Raw genomic sequence first — 15,676 nt, 5'->3', positions numbered from 1 at the left:
CCAAGCAGCACTTTATGGCTGAAGGTCAGGGAAAAGACATTGCGGAAGAAAAGCCATAAAAAGGAACAACTGATATTTGCCAAGGAGTACCTTGATAAACCACAATCCTTCTGGGAAAATGTTCTGTGGACAGATAAATAAAAAAATAGACAAAAAACACCCTACCAACAGTTAAGCATGGTGGAGGATCCGTAATATGGGGTTGCTTTGCTGCATCTGGTACTGGATACCTTGACAGTATCACAGGAATCATGAAATCAGAGAATTATCAAGAGATTTTAGAGCGAAATGTCCTAACCAGTGTAAGAAAACCTTGGTTTGAGTGAAAGATCATGGATTCTCAAGCAAGACAATGACCCAAAGTACACATCCAAAGGTACACAGGAATGGTTGAAAAAGAAAAAAAATGGACTGTTTTAAAATATCCAGCAATGAGTCCTGACCTCAATCCCCAAATCTTTGGGGTGAGCTGAAATCTGTCATTGGTAAAAAGAACCCGGCAAACATTCAAGAGCTTGAACAAACTGCAAAGGAAGAGTGGGAGAAAATACCAGCTGAGAAGGGCAAGAAGCTTATAGATGGCTTCAAGAAATGTCTGGAGGCCGTCATCAATGCCAAAGGGTGTGCAACTATTAGGTGTGCCTTTATTGCTGCACATGCTGTTTATTCTGTTTCTTCTTTCAAATTGCAACATGGAAGTTGAAAAACAATGTTTTATTGTTGTATTACTTTGGACCACTAATTAAATTCTGAGGGTATAACTTTGGTACATTTCCATTTATTTTTGAAGATATTTTAAAGGCTATGAAAAAAATTAAGGGGTGAGCAGCACTCTAGAAAGCACGTAGGTGGGAAAGGGGCACTGAACTGCTCAGGAGCGCATGTGTTGGGTTTGAACAGTAATTTTTTGCTCTCAGACTCTCTCTTTAACTCACTTTCCTATAATATGCATGCTAATCAAATTCCAGAACACAAACATACTTGCACTTCCAAGTGCCCATCCTCCTCCATGAACATAGATGATGCTGCGTTGCAATGAACCATGTAGCTCCTTCTTGGGTTCGAAGATTCTGACCTCCACTCCGTCAAACACAGTGTCTGTGACTGTTAAATGAGCAGACGATGTTGGATCCAACTTGTCAAAGTAGCTGGACACAAAATTTAGGACTCGCAAGTGGTGACCAAGACCCACATAGTGGGCAAAGTTGCACTACAAAAATCAAAACAAGAAATATTAAAATGTTTACTTTTAAAACAATAAAGGACATGACATATTGAAGGGTTGTCCACTACTAGGACAAACCCTTCTTAAATTAAATGTTTGTGCCATTCTTGCGGTGTCAGCACTCGCTCTCCTCGGGGCTGTGATGCGGTTGTTGTGACACTTGACACCAGTACCCAATCGGCGCTGGCATCGCTGTCCCAGCTTTAAAAAAAATAAACTTGGAAGAGGAAGTCAGAGAGCAGCTGCAGCCCGGACTTTTTCTTCATGTTCAGTTTGTCTGAAGGCGGGGACAGTGATGCCAGTGCTGATTGGGCACCGGGCACCAGGTGTCATTCCACCACATCACAGCCCCGGGACCGCGGCATTTGTCTGATGCAAATCGATAAGTCTGCAGTCACTTTTTCTGTCTTGTTTCTCCAAAATAGACACCCCAAGTAGGACATTTACTGCACAGAATTAAAGCACCACTTACCAGTCCCCATCTTCTGCACTTCCCAGCACCTTTCTGGACCCGGTCTGCCATCTTTTGGCTGCAGCTCCTGACTATCCGGAAGTCTGAGCTAATGGTCTCAAGCTCTCAATGTAAGTCTACAAGAGCCTCGTTCTGGCTCACATACTGATGAACTAGTTACTTCTCAGTGTTAGTCTATATCTATCAGAGCATGTTTTCAAATTCCTGACCAGTGTCTTTGTATGTGGTAATAACTCTGGAACGCTTCAACATATCCCAGTGATTGAGAATGTTTTTTGTGACACTTTGTACTTTATGTCAGAGGTAAATTTAGGTCGATATTTTGTGTGTTTGTTTGTGAAAATATCGGAGTTTTGGTGAAAATTTCTTCAATTTTTAAAATGTTAAAAAATATCTGGTTAAAGGGCACAAAAATTGTATGAGACATAACTAACATTGATCACGTCTACTTTACATCTGTAGCATTTTTCAAACATAATTTGTTTTTCTTAGGAAGTTAGAAGAGTTAACAGTAGATAAGCAATTTCTCGTTATCCCAACTAAATTTAAAAAACCAATTTTTTAAGAGCCCACATCATATTTGAAGTGAATTTTAGGGCCTATGTGGCAGAAAATGCCCAGAAGTGACACAATTTTAAAAACTGCACCAATCGAAGAGCGTGAAAGCACATTCAATAACTTTATTAACCCTTCAGGTGTTTCACAGGAATTTAAGCAATTTGGAAGGAAAAAATGAAAATGTTAGCTTTTTTTCCTCAAAAAATAGCACAATTTTTTCCTGAGTGCGCCAATACCATACATGTAATCGAGGAATACTTATCAGGCATAGTGGAATGCTCAGAAGGGAAGGAGCAGCATATTATAGTTCAGATTTTGTTGTTATGGTTTGCGGATGCCATGTCACATTGGCAGAGACCCTGAGGTACCAGAGAAGGGGAACCTTCCCCATAAGTGACCCCATTTTACAAACTACACCTTTCAATGAATTCATCTAAGGGTGCAGTGATCATACTGAAACCACAAGTGTGTCACAGAATATGGCATCCTTACGGCAAGATTTTCTCGCCGGCTTGCAAAATGGACATATAATTCATCCATGGGCTCAAGTATTCATGAAAATATATATATCCATCTGAAGGGGTTAAATAGTTTTACAACCAGGAGCCTGCTAATGCAGCTGCCCCTGGCTGTAAATACTGGGGAATGAATGGAATGCAGCTTCGTTGACTTGCGGTGCTGCACCTCCTGGTGGCATAAACTCATATGAACTCTAGAGTGGGAAGGGAATTTTTCTCAATATTTTCTCATGATAGAGTTCATATGAGTTTATGCCACCAGGGGGCGCAGCACCGCAAGTAAACGAAGCTGCATTCCATTCATTTCCCAGTTTTCATAGCCATAGGCAGCTGCATTAGCAGGCTCCTGGTTGTAAATTTATTTAACCCCTTCAGATGGACTGACAACGTGGGACATGACTGTACGGGGGACAGGTATGGGATATTGGTGATTTTTTATTTTTCAATTTTTTTTCAGAAGATCGAAGGTGGTCAGTTAGATTGAGAGTACAATAAAGATATTAAAACCCCATGTGTATTTATTTCATTAGAATACTTTATTCATATTTGTGTTTATTTAACCCTTTATTACTATTGGATTAATAATGGATAGGTGTCTTATTGACATCTCTCCATTATTAACCTGGCTTAATGTCACCTTACATTAGCAAGGTGACATTAACCCCATATTACCCCATATCCCACCGCTACACGGGAGTGGGTAGAGAGAGGCTAAGTGCCAGAATAGGCGCATCTTACAGATGTGCCTTTTCTGGGGTGGCTGGGGGCAGATGTTTTTAGCCGGGGGGGGGGGGCAATAACCATGGTCCCTCTCTAGGCTATTAATATCTGCCCTCAGTCACTGGCTTTCCCACTTTGGCGGAGAAAATAGTGTGGGAGCCCACGCCATTTTTTTCCATGATTCAACCCTTTATTTTAACACCGAGAGCTCCCAAATTTTACACACGGACACTTCTAACATCATTAGTGAGGAATATGTAAAAATATAACGGATATGCCATGGTTTACTGTATGTAAACCATGTCTCATATGCTGTCGCGTTTGATAAGGAGATAGCAAAAGCCGGCAATTGAATTACCGGCTTTTAAGCTATCTAGCTCTGTATTAAATAAGGGTGTGTGTGTGTGTGTGTGTGTGTGTGTGTGTGTGTGTGTGTGTGTGTGTGTGTGTGTGTGTGTGTGTCAGTCAATGACAATATATATATATATATATATATATATATATATATATATATATATATATTTTATACCTATACTATGTGTAGACATTTATTCTACCTACAGTATTCTATTCTAACCTGTCAGTGTGATTTTACTGTACACCGCACTGAATTACCGGCTTTTCTATAGAACGGTGCGTATTTCTCGCATGTCACACTCATGGTCCGTGTGGAATCCGTATTTTTCTCACCCCCATAGACTTTCATTGGCGCATTTTTGGAGGAATATGCTGACAATCGCAGCATGCTGCGATTTTCTCAGCCTGTAAAATTCGGCCGAGAAATATACGGCTGATGGAAACTGCCACATAGAGAAACATTGGTCAGTGTGCAATGTGTTGTTTTTGCGCCTCTCATACGTCCGTATTTCTCTCTAGTGTGACCCTGGCCTCAGTGATTAGACGGATTTATTCTCTGAGTCGGCACAATTATATATACATATAAAAATACATACCCGTATATACTCGAGTATAAGCGGAGACCCCTAATTTTGCCACAAAAAACTGGGAAAACTTAATGACTCGAGTATAAGCCTAGGGTGGGAAATGCAGCAGCTACTGGTAAATTTCAAAAATAAAAATAGATACCAATAAAAGTAAAATTAATTGAGACATCAGTAGGTTAACCCCTTCATGACTTTGGGATTTTCCGTTTTTCGCTCCCCTCCTTCCCAGAGCCATAACTTTTTATTTTTCCATCAATATGGCCATGCGAGGGCTTATTTTTTGTGAAACAAGTTGTACTTTTGAACGACATCATTGGTTTTACCATGTGGTGTACTAGAAAACGGGAAAAAAATTCCAAGTGCGGTGAAATTGCAAAAAAAGTGCAATCCCACACTTGTTTTTTGTTTGGCTTTTTTACTAGGTTCACTAAATGCTAAAACTGACCTGCCATTATGATTCTCCAGGACATTACGAGTTCATAGACACCAAACATGTCTAGGTTCTTTTTTATCTAAGTGGTGAAAAAAAATTCCAAACTTTCCAAAAAAAAATAAAAAATTGTGCCATTTTCCGATACTCGTAGCGTCTCCATTTTTAATTATCTGGGGTTGGTTGAGGGCTTATTTTTTGCGTTCCAAGCTGACGTTTTTATTGATACCACTGTTGTGCAGATACGTTCTTTTGATCACCCATTATTGCATTTTAATGCAATGTCGAGGCGACCAAAAAAATGTAATTCTGATGTTTCAAATTTTTTTCTCGCTACGCCATTTAGCGATCAGGTTAATCCTTTTTTTTATTGGTAGATCGGGTTATTCTGAACGCGGCGATACTAAATATGCGTAGGTTTGATTTTTTTTATTGTTTTATTTTGAATGGGACGAAATTAAACTTGGGGTGATTTAAACTTTTAGATTTTTTCCACATTTTATTTTACTTTTGCCATGCTTCAATAGTCTCCATGGGAGACTAGAAGCTGGCACAACTCGATCGGCTCAGCTACATGGGAGCGATCATCAGATCGCTCCTATGTAGCTGAATTCCTGCATTGCTATGAGCGCCGACCACAGGGTGGCGCTCACAGTAATCCAGCATCGGCAACCATAGAGGTCTCAAGGACCTCTATGGTTACTATGCAGATGCATCGCTGACCCCCGATCATGTGACGGGGCCGACGATGCGCTCATTTCCGGCCCGATGGCCGGAAGCGCCGTTTAAATGCCGCTGTCAGCTTTTGACAGCGGCATTTAACTAGTCAATTGCGGCTGGTGGATCGCGATTTCACTCGTCGCTATTGCTGTTCAAAACAGCTGACATGTCCCGGCTTTGATGCAGGCTCACCGCCGGAGCCCGCATCAAAGCGGGGGTTCTGACCTCAGATGTACTATCCCGTGAGAGGTCAGAAAGGGGTTAAGTGTTTTTGAGTATCAATATTGAAGCAAGAGCCCCATATAATGCTCCATAAAGTTCATGATGGGCCCCATAAGATGCGCCATACAAAATATGCCCCATATAATGCTCAATAAAGTTCATGATGGGCCCATAAGATGCTCCATACAAAATACGCTCCATATAATGCTCCATACAGTTCATGATGGGCCCTGTTGTGAATTCTGTTCTCGAACTCCCTCCTGTGGTTATGAATGGTACTTCGGCGAGTTCTGTCCATGGACTCCCTCTGGTGGCTGTGAGTGGAGCTGCTGGTTCTGAGGTTCCTTCCCCAGCTGACCTCGTTTAGGCCTTGGCTGGCTGCTCTATTTAACTCCAGTCAGATCGTTACCTGATGCCAGCTGTCAATGTCCTAGTACTGGTTCAGTTTTCTTGGATCTTTCAGATGACCTGTCTACTTCAGCAAAAGCTAAGTCCCTGCTAGCTTATTTGTTACCATTGTGTTTTTGTCCAGCTTGCTATTATGATTTTGTCTTGTTAGCTGGAAGCTCTGGGATGCAGAGTGGCACCACCGCGCCGTGAGTCGGTGCGGTGCTCTCTTTTGCACACTCTGCGTGGTTTTTTGTTAGTTTTTTGTGCTGACCGCAAAGATAACTAAATAGACTGAGGATAGAAAAGGTAAGTCTGGCCTGCTTTGCTGAAACCTATTTCATTCCTGTGTTTGTGACTTCCATCTTAACTCACAGTCAATATATGTGGGGGGCTGCCTATTTCTTTGGGGAATTTCTCTGAGGCAAGGTAGGCTGTATTTTCTATCTTTAGGGGTAGTTAGCTCTTAGGCTGTGAAGAGGCGTCTAGGCAGAGTCAGGAACGCTCCACGGCTATTTCTAGTTGTTGTGATAGGATTAGGGGTTGCGGTCAGCAGAGCTCCCACTTCCCAGAGCTCGTCCTGTATTACTAGTTTGCTCATCTGGTCATTTCTAGTGCTCCTAATTACCAGTTCAATCATAACAGTACAGCTGGCCAATAAGGTGTTAATGCATCTCAATAGAGGGATAAGAGAAGTTCTGAGACCATTTTTTTTTTTCCTCTGCAGCGTGTTTGGTTTCTCTTTTCCCCTAAATCTCTGGGTGGTTCAGGACACAGGTGTAGATATGGACATTCAAGGTCTGTCCTCTTGTGTGGATCAACTCACTGCAAGGGTACAAGGCATTCAAGATTATGTAGTTCAGAACCCGATGTTAGAACCCAGAATTCCAATTCCTGATTTGTTTTCTGGGGATAGATCTAAGTTCCTGAATTTCAAAAATAATTGTAGACTGTTTTTTGCTTTGAAACCCCGCTCCTCTGGTGACCCCATTCAGCAAGTAAAAATCATTATTTCTTTGCTGCGTGGCGACCCTCAAGACTGGGCATTTTCCCTTGCACCAGTAGAACCTGCATTGCGTAATGTAGATGCGTTTTTTCTGGCGCTTGGATTGCTTTATGATGAACCAGATTCAGTGGATCAGGCAGAGAAAATTTTGCTGGCTTTGTGTCAGGATCAGGATGAAGCGGAGGTATATTGTCAGAAGTTTAGAAAGTGGTCTGTGCTTACTCAGTGGAATGAATGTGCCCTGGTGGCAATTTTCAGAAAGGGTCTTTCTGAAGCCCTTAAGGATGTTATGGTGGGATTCCCCACGCCTGCTGGTCTGAATGAGTCTATGTCCTTGGCCATTCAGATCGATCGACGCTTACGTGAGCGCAAAAATGTGCACCATTTGGCGGTGTTTTCTGAGCAGAGGCCTGAGCCTATGCAATGTGACAGGACCTTGACCAGAGCTGAACGGCAAGAGTACAGACGGCAGAATGGGCTGTGTTTCTACTGTGGTGACTCCACTCATGCTATCTCTGATTGTCCTAAGCGCACTAAACGGTTCGCCAGGTCTGCCACCATTGGTACGGTACAGCCAAAATTTATTTTGTCCGTTACTCTGATTTGCTCTTTGTCGTCCTATTCTGTTATGGCATTTGTGGATTCAGGCGCTGCCCTGAATTTGATGGACTTGGAGTTTGCCAGGCGCTGTGGTTTTTTCTTGGAGCCCTTACAGTATCCTATTCCATTGAGAGGAATTGATGCTACACCTTTGGCCAAGAATAAGCCTCAGTACTGGACTCAATTGACCATGTGCATGGCTCCTGCACATCAGGAGGATATTCGCTTTTTGGTGTTGCATAATCTGCATGATGTGGTCGTTTTGGGTTTGCCATGGCTACAGGTCCATAATCCAGTATTGGATTGGAAATCAATGTCTGTATCCAGTTGGGGTTGTCAAGGGGTACATGGGGATGTCCCATTGTTGTCTATTTCGTCTTCCCATCCTTCTGAAGTCCCTGAGTTCTTGTCAGATTACCGGGATGTATTTGATGAGCCCAAATCCAGTGCCCTACCTCCTCATAGGGATTGCGATTGTGCTATTAATTTGATTCCTGGTAGTAAGTTTCTGAAGGGCCGACTGTTCAATTTATCTGTGCCAGAACACGCTGCAATGCGGAGTTATATAAAGGAGTCCTTGGAGAAAGGGCATATTCGCCCGTCGTCGTCACCGTTGGGAGCAGGGTTCTTTTTTGTGGCCAAGAAGGATGGTTCTCTGAGACCTTGTATAGATTACCGCCTTCTCAATAAAATCACCGTCAAATTTCAGTACCCTTTGCCGCTACTGTCTGATTTGTTTGCTCGGATTAAGGGGGCTAGCTGGTTCACCAAGATAGATCTTCGAGGGGCGTATAATCTTGTGCGTATTAAACGGGGCGACGAATGGAAAACAGCATTTAATACGCCCGAGGGCCATTTTGAGTACTTGGTGATGCCATTCGGGCTTTCTAATGCTCCATCTGTGTTTCAGTCCTTTATGCATGACATCTTCCGAAAGTACCTGGATAGATTCATGATTGTATATTTGGATGATATTTTGGTCTTTTCGGACGATTGGGCGTCTCATGTGAAGCAGGTCAGAATGGTGTTCCAGGTCCTTCGTGCTAATTCCTTGTTTGTGAAGGGGTCTAAATGTCTCTTTGGAGTTCAGAAGGTTTCATTTTTGGGCTTCATTTTTTCCCCTTCTACCATCGAGATGGACCCTGTTAAAGTTCAGGCCATTTATGATTGGACTCAGCCTACTTCTGTGAAGAGCCTTCAGAAATTCCTGGGCTTTGCTAATTTTTACCATCGCTTCATCGCTAATTTTTTTAGTGTTGTTAAACCATTGACTGATTTAACCAAGAAAGGTGCGGATGTGGTCAATTGGTCCTCTGCGGCCGTTGAGGCTTTTCAGGAGCTGAAGCGTCGTTTTTCTTCTGCCCCTGTGTTGTGTCAGCCAGATGTTTCGCTCCCGTTTCAGGTCGAGGTGGATGCTTCTGAGATTGGAGCAGGGGCTGTTTTGTCTCAAAGAGGTTCTGATGGCTCTGTGATGAAACCATGTGCTTTCTTTTCTAGAAAGTTTTCGCCTGCTGAGCGCAATTATGATGTGGGCAATTGAGAGTTGTTGGCTATGAAGTGGGCGTTTGAGGAGTGGCGACATTGGCTTGAAGGAGCCAAGCATCGCGTGGTGGTCTTGACGGATCACAAGAACCTGACTTATCTCGAGTCTGCCAAGCGGTTGAATCCTAGACAGGCTCGATGGTCGCTGTTTTTCTCCCGCTTCAATTTTGTGGTTTCGTACCTTCCGGGTTCTAAGAATGTGAAGGCTGATGCCCTTTCAAGGAGTTTTGTGCCTGATTCTCCAGGAGTTCCTGAGCCGGCTGGTATTCTCAAAGAGGGGGTAATTTTGTCTGCCATCTCCCCTGATTTGCGGCGGGTGCTGCAGGAGTTTCAGGCTGATAGACCTGACCGTTGCCCAGCGGAGAAGCTGTTTGTCCCTGATAGATGGACTAGTAATCTCTGAGGTTCATTGTTCGGTGTTGGCTGGTCATCCTGGAATCTTTGGTACCAGAGATTTGGTGGCTAGATCCTTTTGGTGGCCTTCCTTGTCACGAGATGTGCGTTCTTTTGTGCAGTCCTGTGGGACTTGTGCTCGGGCTAAGCCCTGCTGTTCTCGTGCCAGTGGGCTGCTTTTGCCCTTGCCGGTCCCGAAGAGGCCCTGGACGCATATTTCCATGGATTTTATTTCAGATCTCCCTGTCTCTCAGAGGATGTCAGTTATCTGGGTGGTTTGTGATCGCTTCTCTGAGATGGTCCATTAGGTACCTTTGCCTAAATTGCCTTCCTCCTCTGATTTGGTTCCATTGTTTTTCCAGCATGTGGTTCGTTTACATGGCATTTAGGAGAACATCGTGTCGGACAGAGGTTCCCAGTTTGTTTCAAGATTTTGGCGGTCCTTTTGTGCTAAGATGGGCATTGATTTGTCTTTTTCTTCAGCTTTCCATCCTCAGACAAATGGCCAAACCGAACGAACCAATCAGACTTTGGAAACATATCTGAGATGCTTTGTTTCTGCTGATCAGGATGATTGGGTGTCCTTCTTGCCTTTGGCTGAGTTCGCCCTTAATAATCGGGCCAGCTCGGCCACTTTGGTTTCGCCTTTTTTCTGTAATTCTGGTTTCCACCCTCGTTTTTCTTCAGGGCAGGTTGAGCCTTCGGACTGTCCTGGTGTGGATTCTGTGGTGGACAGGTTGCAGCAAATTTGGACTCACGTAGTGGACAATTTGACATTGTCCCAGGAGAAGGCTCAACGTTTCGCTAACCGCCGTCGCTGTGTTGGTCCCCGACTTCGCGTTGGGGATTTGGTTTGGTTGTCGTCTCGTTATGTTCCTATGAAGGTTTCGTCTCCTAAGTTTAAGCCTCGTTTCATTGGTCCTTATAAGATTTCTGAAATTCTTAATCCTGTGTCATTTTGTTTGGACCTTCCGGCTTCTTTCGCCATCCATAATGTGTTCCATAGGTCGTTATTGCGGAGATATGTGGCTCCTATGGTTCCCTCCGTTGATCCTCCTGCCCCGGTGTTGGTTGAGGGGGAGTTGGAGTATGTGGTGGAGAAGATTTTGGATTCTCGTGTTTCGAGACAGAAACTTCAGTACCTAGTCAAGTGGAAAGGTTATGGTCAGGAGGATAATTCCTGGGTGGTTGCCTCTGATGTTCATGCTGCCAATCTTGTTCGTGCCTTTCATTTGGCTCGTCCGGATCGGCCTGGAGGCTCTGGTGAGGGTTCGGTGACCCCTCCTCAAGGGGGGGGGTACTGTTGTGAATTCTTTTCTCGAACTCCCTCCTGTGGTTATGAATGGTACTTCGGCGAGTTCTGTCCATGGACTCCCTCTGGTGGCTGTGAGTGAAGCTGCTGGTCCTGAGGTTCCTTCCCCAGCTGACCTCGTTTAGGCCTTGGCTGGCTGCTCTATTTAACTCCAGTCAGATCGTTACCTGATGCCAGCTGTCAATGTCCTAGTACTGGGTCAGTTTTCTTGGATCTTTCAGATTACCTGTCTACTTAAGCAAAAGCTAAGTCCCTGCTAGCTTATTTGTTACCATTGTGTTTTTGTCCAGCTTGCTATTATGATTTTGTCTTGTTAGCTGGAAGCTCTGGGATGCAGAGTGGCACCACCGCGCCGTGAGTCGGTGCGGTGCTCTCTTTTGCACACTCTGCGTGGTTTTTTGTTAGTTTTTTTGTGCTGACCGCAAAGATACCTTTTCTATCCTCAGTCTATTTAGTTAAGTCTGGCCTCCTTTGCTGAAACCTATTTCATTCCTGTGTTTGTGACTTCCATCTTAACTCACAGTCAATATATGTGGGGGGCTGCCTATTTCTTTGGGGAATTTCTCTGAGGCAAGGTAGGCTGTATTTTCTATCTTTAGGGGTAGTTAGCTCTTAGGCTGTGAAGAGGCGTCTAGGCAGAGTCAGGAACGCTCCACTGCTATTTCTAGTTGTTGTGATAGGATTAGGGGTTGCGGTCAGCAGAGCTCCCACTTCCCAGAGCTCGTCCTGTATTACTAGTTTGCTCATCTGGTCATTTCTAGTGCTCCTAACCACCAGTTCAATCATAACAGGGCCCCATAAGATGCTCCATACAAAAAATATGCCCCAAATAATGCTGCACTGCACAAAGGTTAATAATATCCCCATAAGATGCTCCATATTAAAATATGCCCCATATAATGATTCATAAAGGTGAATGATGGCCCCATAAGATGCCCCATACAAAATACACCCCATATAATGCTCCATAAAGTTCATGATGGGCCCTATAAGATGCTCCATACAAAAATATGCCCCATATAATGCTGCACAAAGGTTGATTATGGCTCCATAAGATGCTCCATAGAAACATTTGCACCATACAATGCTGCATAAAGGTTGATTATGGCCCGTCTTCCGGGTCTCTTCTGCAGTGACTGTTCAGGCAGAGGGCACACACTAATCTCGTCATCTCACCCTCTGATCTGAAAGTCACAGCCAGAGGACGCAGAAGACGGAGCCCGGAGGTGGAACGGGGACAGGTGAATATCACAATGATCACCCTCCCCAGTCATACTCACCCTCCCGACGCGGTCCCTGGCAGCTTCTCTGATGTGATGGTCTCTCCGGCGCCGGCATCTCTTCCTGTGTTTAGCGGTCACTGGTACCGCTCATTAAAGTAATGAATATGCGCTCGACCCCCATGGGAGTGGAGTCGCATCCATAGTCAATACTTTAATGAGCGGTACCATGTGACCGCTGAACACAGGAACAGCTGCCGACACCGAAGAGACCATCGCATCAGGGAAGCAGGGACGTGCAGACCGCGTAGGAGGGCGAGTATGATGTGACAGAGAGACAGACCGGGGGAGAGGGGAGACAGATTGGTGGGGGTGATGGGAGACAGACCAGTGGGGGTGACTCGAGTATAAGCCGAGAGGGGCACTTTCAGCCTAAAAAAGGGGCCGAAAATTTCGGCTTATACTCGAGTATATATGGTATGTCTTTTTAAGACAGGTGAAGTGTCCATCCTTGTCTGTTGGGCTACAACACATACGATTATATCTGATGGCTTGGCTATAGACAATAGACTTTTTATTGTTTTTCAGGTGGAAGCTGTCCTATCTGAGGTACGGTATGTACATCAGTCAACTGGTTTACAATACACGGATGTCTGAATTGAACCATTTTATATTTTTATGGTGGTATCCAAAAAGTTAATTTCCATATATGAGTGTTCCAATGTCAAGTTTGTGGTGGGATGAAATGCATTAAATCGGTCCAGACCAGGGACGGACTGGGACTGAAATTCAGCCCTGGCATTTCAAATCACACAGGCTCATGCTGTCCCCGTCCCCAAGCACAAGATGGGATATATCACTAATATTACCCTGAATAGAGGAAAGCAAGATTTTCTACAAGACCATTATTTCTAATGATACCGGTAGCCTGGTGGGGTAAGTGACTGATTCAGCAACTTTGTCATCACAACTCTTAACAGTGTGGGTGTCTTGAGAACACCGATTCTGTTGACAACGTTCAAGACAAGGCAGCCCACAACCAGACAGGCCCTTCTGGCATTTGCCAGAATTCCCAGATGGCCACTCCGGCCCTGGTCCAGACTTCATTGATTTAACAGAAGTAGGTCAAGGTTTTGATGGAGCAAGAAGCTAAAAAAGTCACGTTCCCACTTAGCCATGAAGAGCTTGGTGCATTCAGGTGCCTATTGCTGCCCACAGCAGTTCCGGTTTGTTGTTGATATAGCTGCTCACAAAAATAATAAAAAAAATATGCATGAGGCTAAATCTGGTAAGTTGTAGTAGAGACTCAAAAGGGATCCTATTGGTTTCTAGATACATCTGGCAGATGACTCTTCCATCTTCATGTGGGATGTTAGAATACAGGGATTCCACATCCATAGAGTCTAGGACGGCATTCTAAGGAGGGGATCCATGGTAGATAGCTTGTTCAACAGGTTTCTGCAGATGGCTGGCTGCTTTTCTTACCAGTGGTTTAAGGACCCTCTCTATCCATCCTTAGATTTTCTCAGTGAGTGTTTCCAATCTTGAGATAATTAGCCTCCCTGAATTACCTAGCCCACATAACTTGGGAAGCATGTCAAAAATTCCTATTCTAGGATTGTCAGGTTTTAAGTCTAAAAGGTTTGTAGAATCTGTACCCCGGCCTCTGATGACTCTTCAACTCCTTCTTATATTTTGGAGCTGAATATTCAACTAGTTTGATATGGTTCTGTATACCAGTAAGCTGCCTGTGTGCTTCTTTAAGAAGTCTTGAAAGCTAACTTTGTAACATCACTTATTTTATTTTTGTTATCCATTACAAGGTTTCATATTAACAAAATGATTTACTGAGAGCAATCTATTTTCCAACATGAAACACAGTTTCAAAACTTTTTCTTTTACAGCCCTTTCATGGCACACATACAGGTTACAACCACGTGCCCCCAAGGAAGGGATCGGTCAAGTATCTTGTCAAAATAACATAAGTGAGAATAAAGTTAATCTGTGTTGGTCTATCACGTTTAAAACAAAAGATATATTCTTGTACTGCTAAAATAATAAAAATGGAAGCTGGTTTGGCAGCTAATTAGCTGCCTGCTGCTCCCTACTCTTCAAGATGAAATTATAGAGGTCAGCGGGGGCTTAGCCCCATCTTGGATCCCAGGTCGGTCGCCATCTTCCAATCGTGTTTTTCTGTGCGGCCATGCTAATATCGACACCATTCTAGTTAGGTAGGATGGTCACTACAAAGAAGGTAGTTACTATTACCCTCTTTTTTAAAAAGGCAAGCCTCCAGAATAATTGTGTGGGACAGTATCAGCATGGCCGCAGTGCTGCCACCACTCAGCGAGGGCAGACGTGACTGTCTGCTCACTGATCTGTATCAGCATCCAGTTCATAGTTGCAAAATCTAGTAGGCCTCATCGTGCACCCCTTGAGCCTGAAGCATGCTCTTTGGTACTCGTGCTGCAGGTTGGAAAATTCTGCTATAAAATATAGAACATTGCAGGTCCAGACATAATGCATTTTTTCCGATGACTTTAGAGTCTGCTCACCTTTGTATTGGAGCAGATCCAGCCCCCCAAATTAGAAAAAGATTGCTGGAAACAATAAAGGTAACAGGACCTTATAGTCAATGTGGTCCATGTAGTGCCGATGGTGCCCGGCCAGCAGCGAGCGCGCCACTTCCATTATTTGTGTATTTCGGATCCTATAAAAACAGCAGAACTTTACTTGGAAAAGATAGAAGAAGGCTGCTGATAGCTTATTATCAGGCGCCTTATAGCGAGTTATGTGCCTGGTCGTGCGCTGTACTGGACCATCAGATGCCAGCATAAAGGAATACTGGCAGACATTGCTGCTCCTACAGTAAGACGTATGGTCCATAACTCAGGGCACAGCCGGCCATTCTGCGTCCTTTTGTCCTGTGACCGTGTTCACAGCTCCGTGTGTGAGCTATGTGGTGATGAGCGTGCGAGAAGTAGGGGAAAGGTCATGTGTGCATGGATCAAGAGCTCCAAACCAGCCAGGCGTTCGTCAGCAGAGAGGACACATCGGATCTATAGTCCACCACCCTACTGTAAGAATATACTGAACATCGGGCTCTATTCCGTTACTCTGATTTGCTCTTTGTCGTCCTATTCTGTTATGGCATTTGTGGATTCAGGCGCTGCCCTGAATTTGATGGACTTGGAGTTTGCCAGGCGCTGTGGTTTTTTCTTGGAGCCCTTACAGTATCCTATTCCATTGAGAGGAATTGATGCTACACCTTTGGCCAAGAATAAGCCTCAGTACTGGACTCAATTGACCATGTGCATGGCTCCTGCACATCAGGAGGATATTCGCTTTTTGGTGTTGCATAATCTGCATGATGTGGTCGTTTTGGGTTTGCCATGGCTACAGGTCCA

At 44.2% G+C, this 15,676-nt stretch overlaps 1 protein-coding gene across 1 annotated transcript in view; it reads right to left on the bottom strand.

The window, feature by feature from the left end:
• Nucleotides 1-15,676, bottom strand: part of NCEH1 (neutral cholesterol ester hydrolase 1) — a 58,159-nt gene that overhangs the window by 26,732 nt on the left and 15,751 nt on the right. Inside the window, exon 2 of the mRNA XM_077290523.1 lies at nt 982-1,210. Within this exon, the coding sequence (XP_077146638.1) occupies nt 982-1,210 (229 nt within the window). The remainder of the gene's footprint in view (nt 1-981; nt 1,211-15,676) is intronic.

This window comes from Ranitomeya variabilis, chromosome 2, assembly GCF_051348905.1.
Source record: "Ranitomeya variabilis isolate aRanVar5 chromosome 2, aRanVar5.hap1, whole genome shotgun sequence".
Taxonomy (NCBI): domain Eukaryota; kingdom Metazoa; phylum Chordata; class Amphibia; order Anura; family Dendrobatidae; genus Ranitomeya; species Ranitomeya variabilis.
This window is presented reverse-complemented; position numbering and strand designations above follow the sequence as displayed.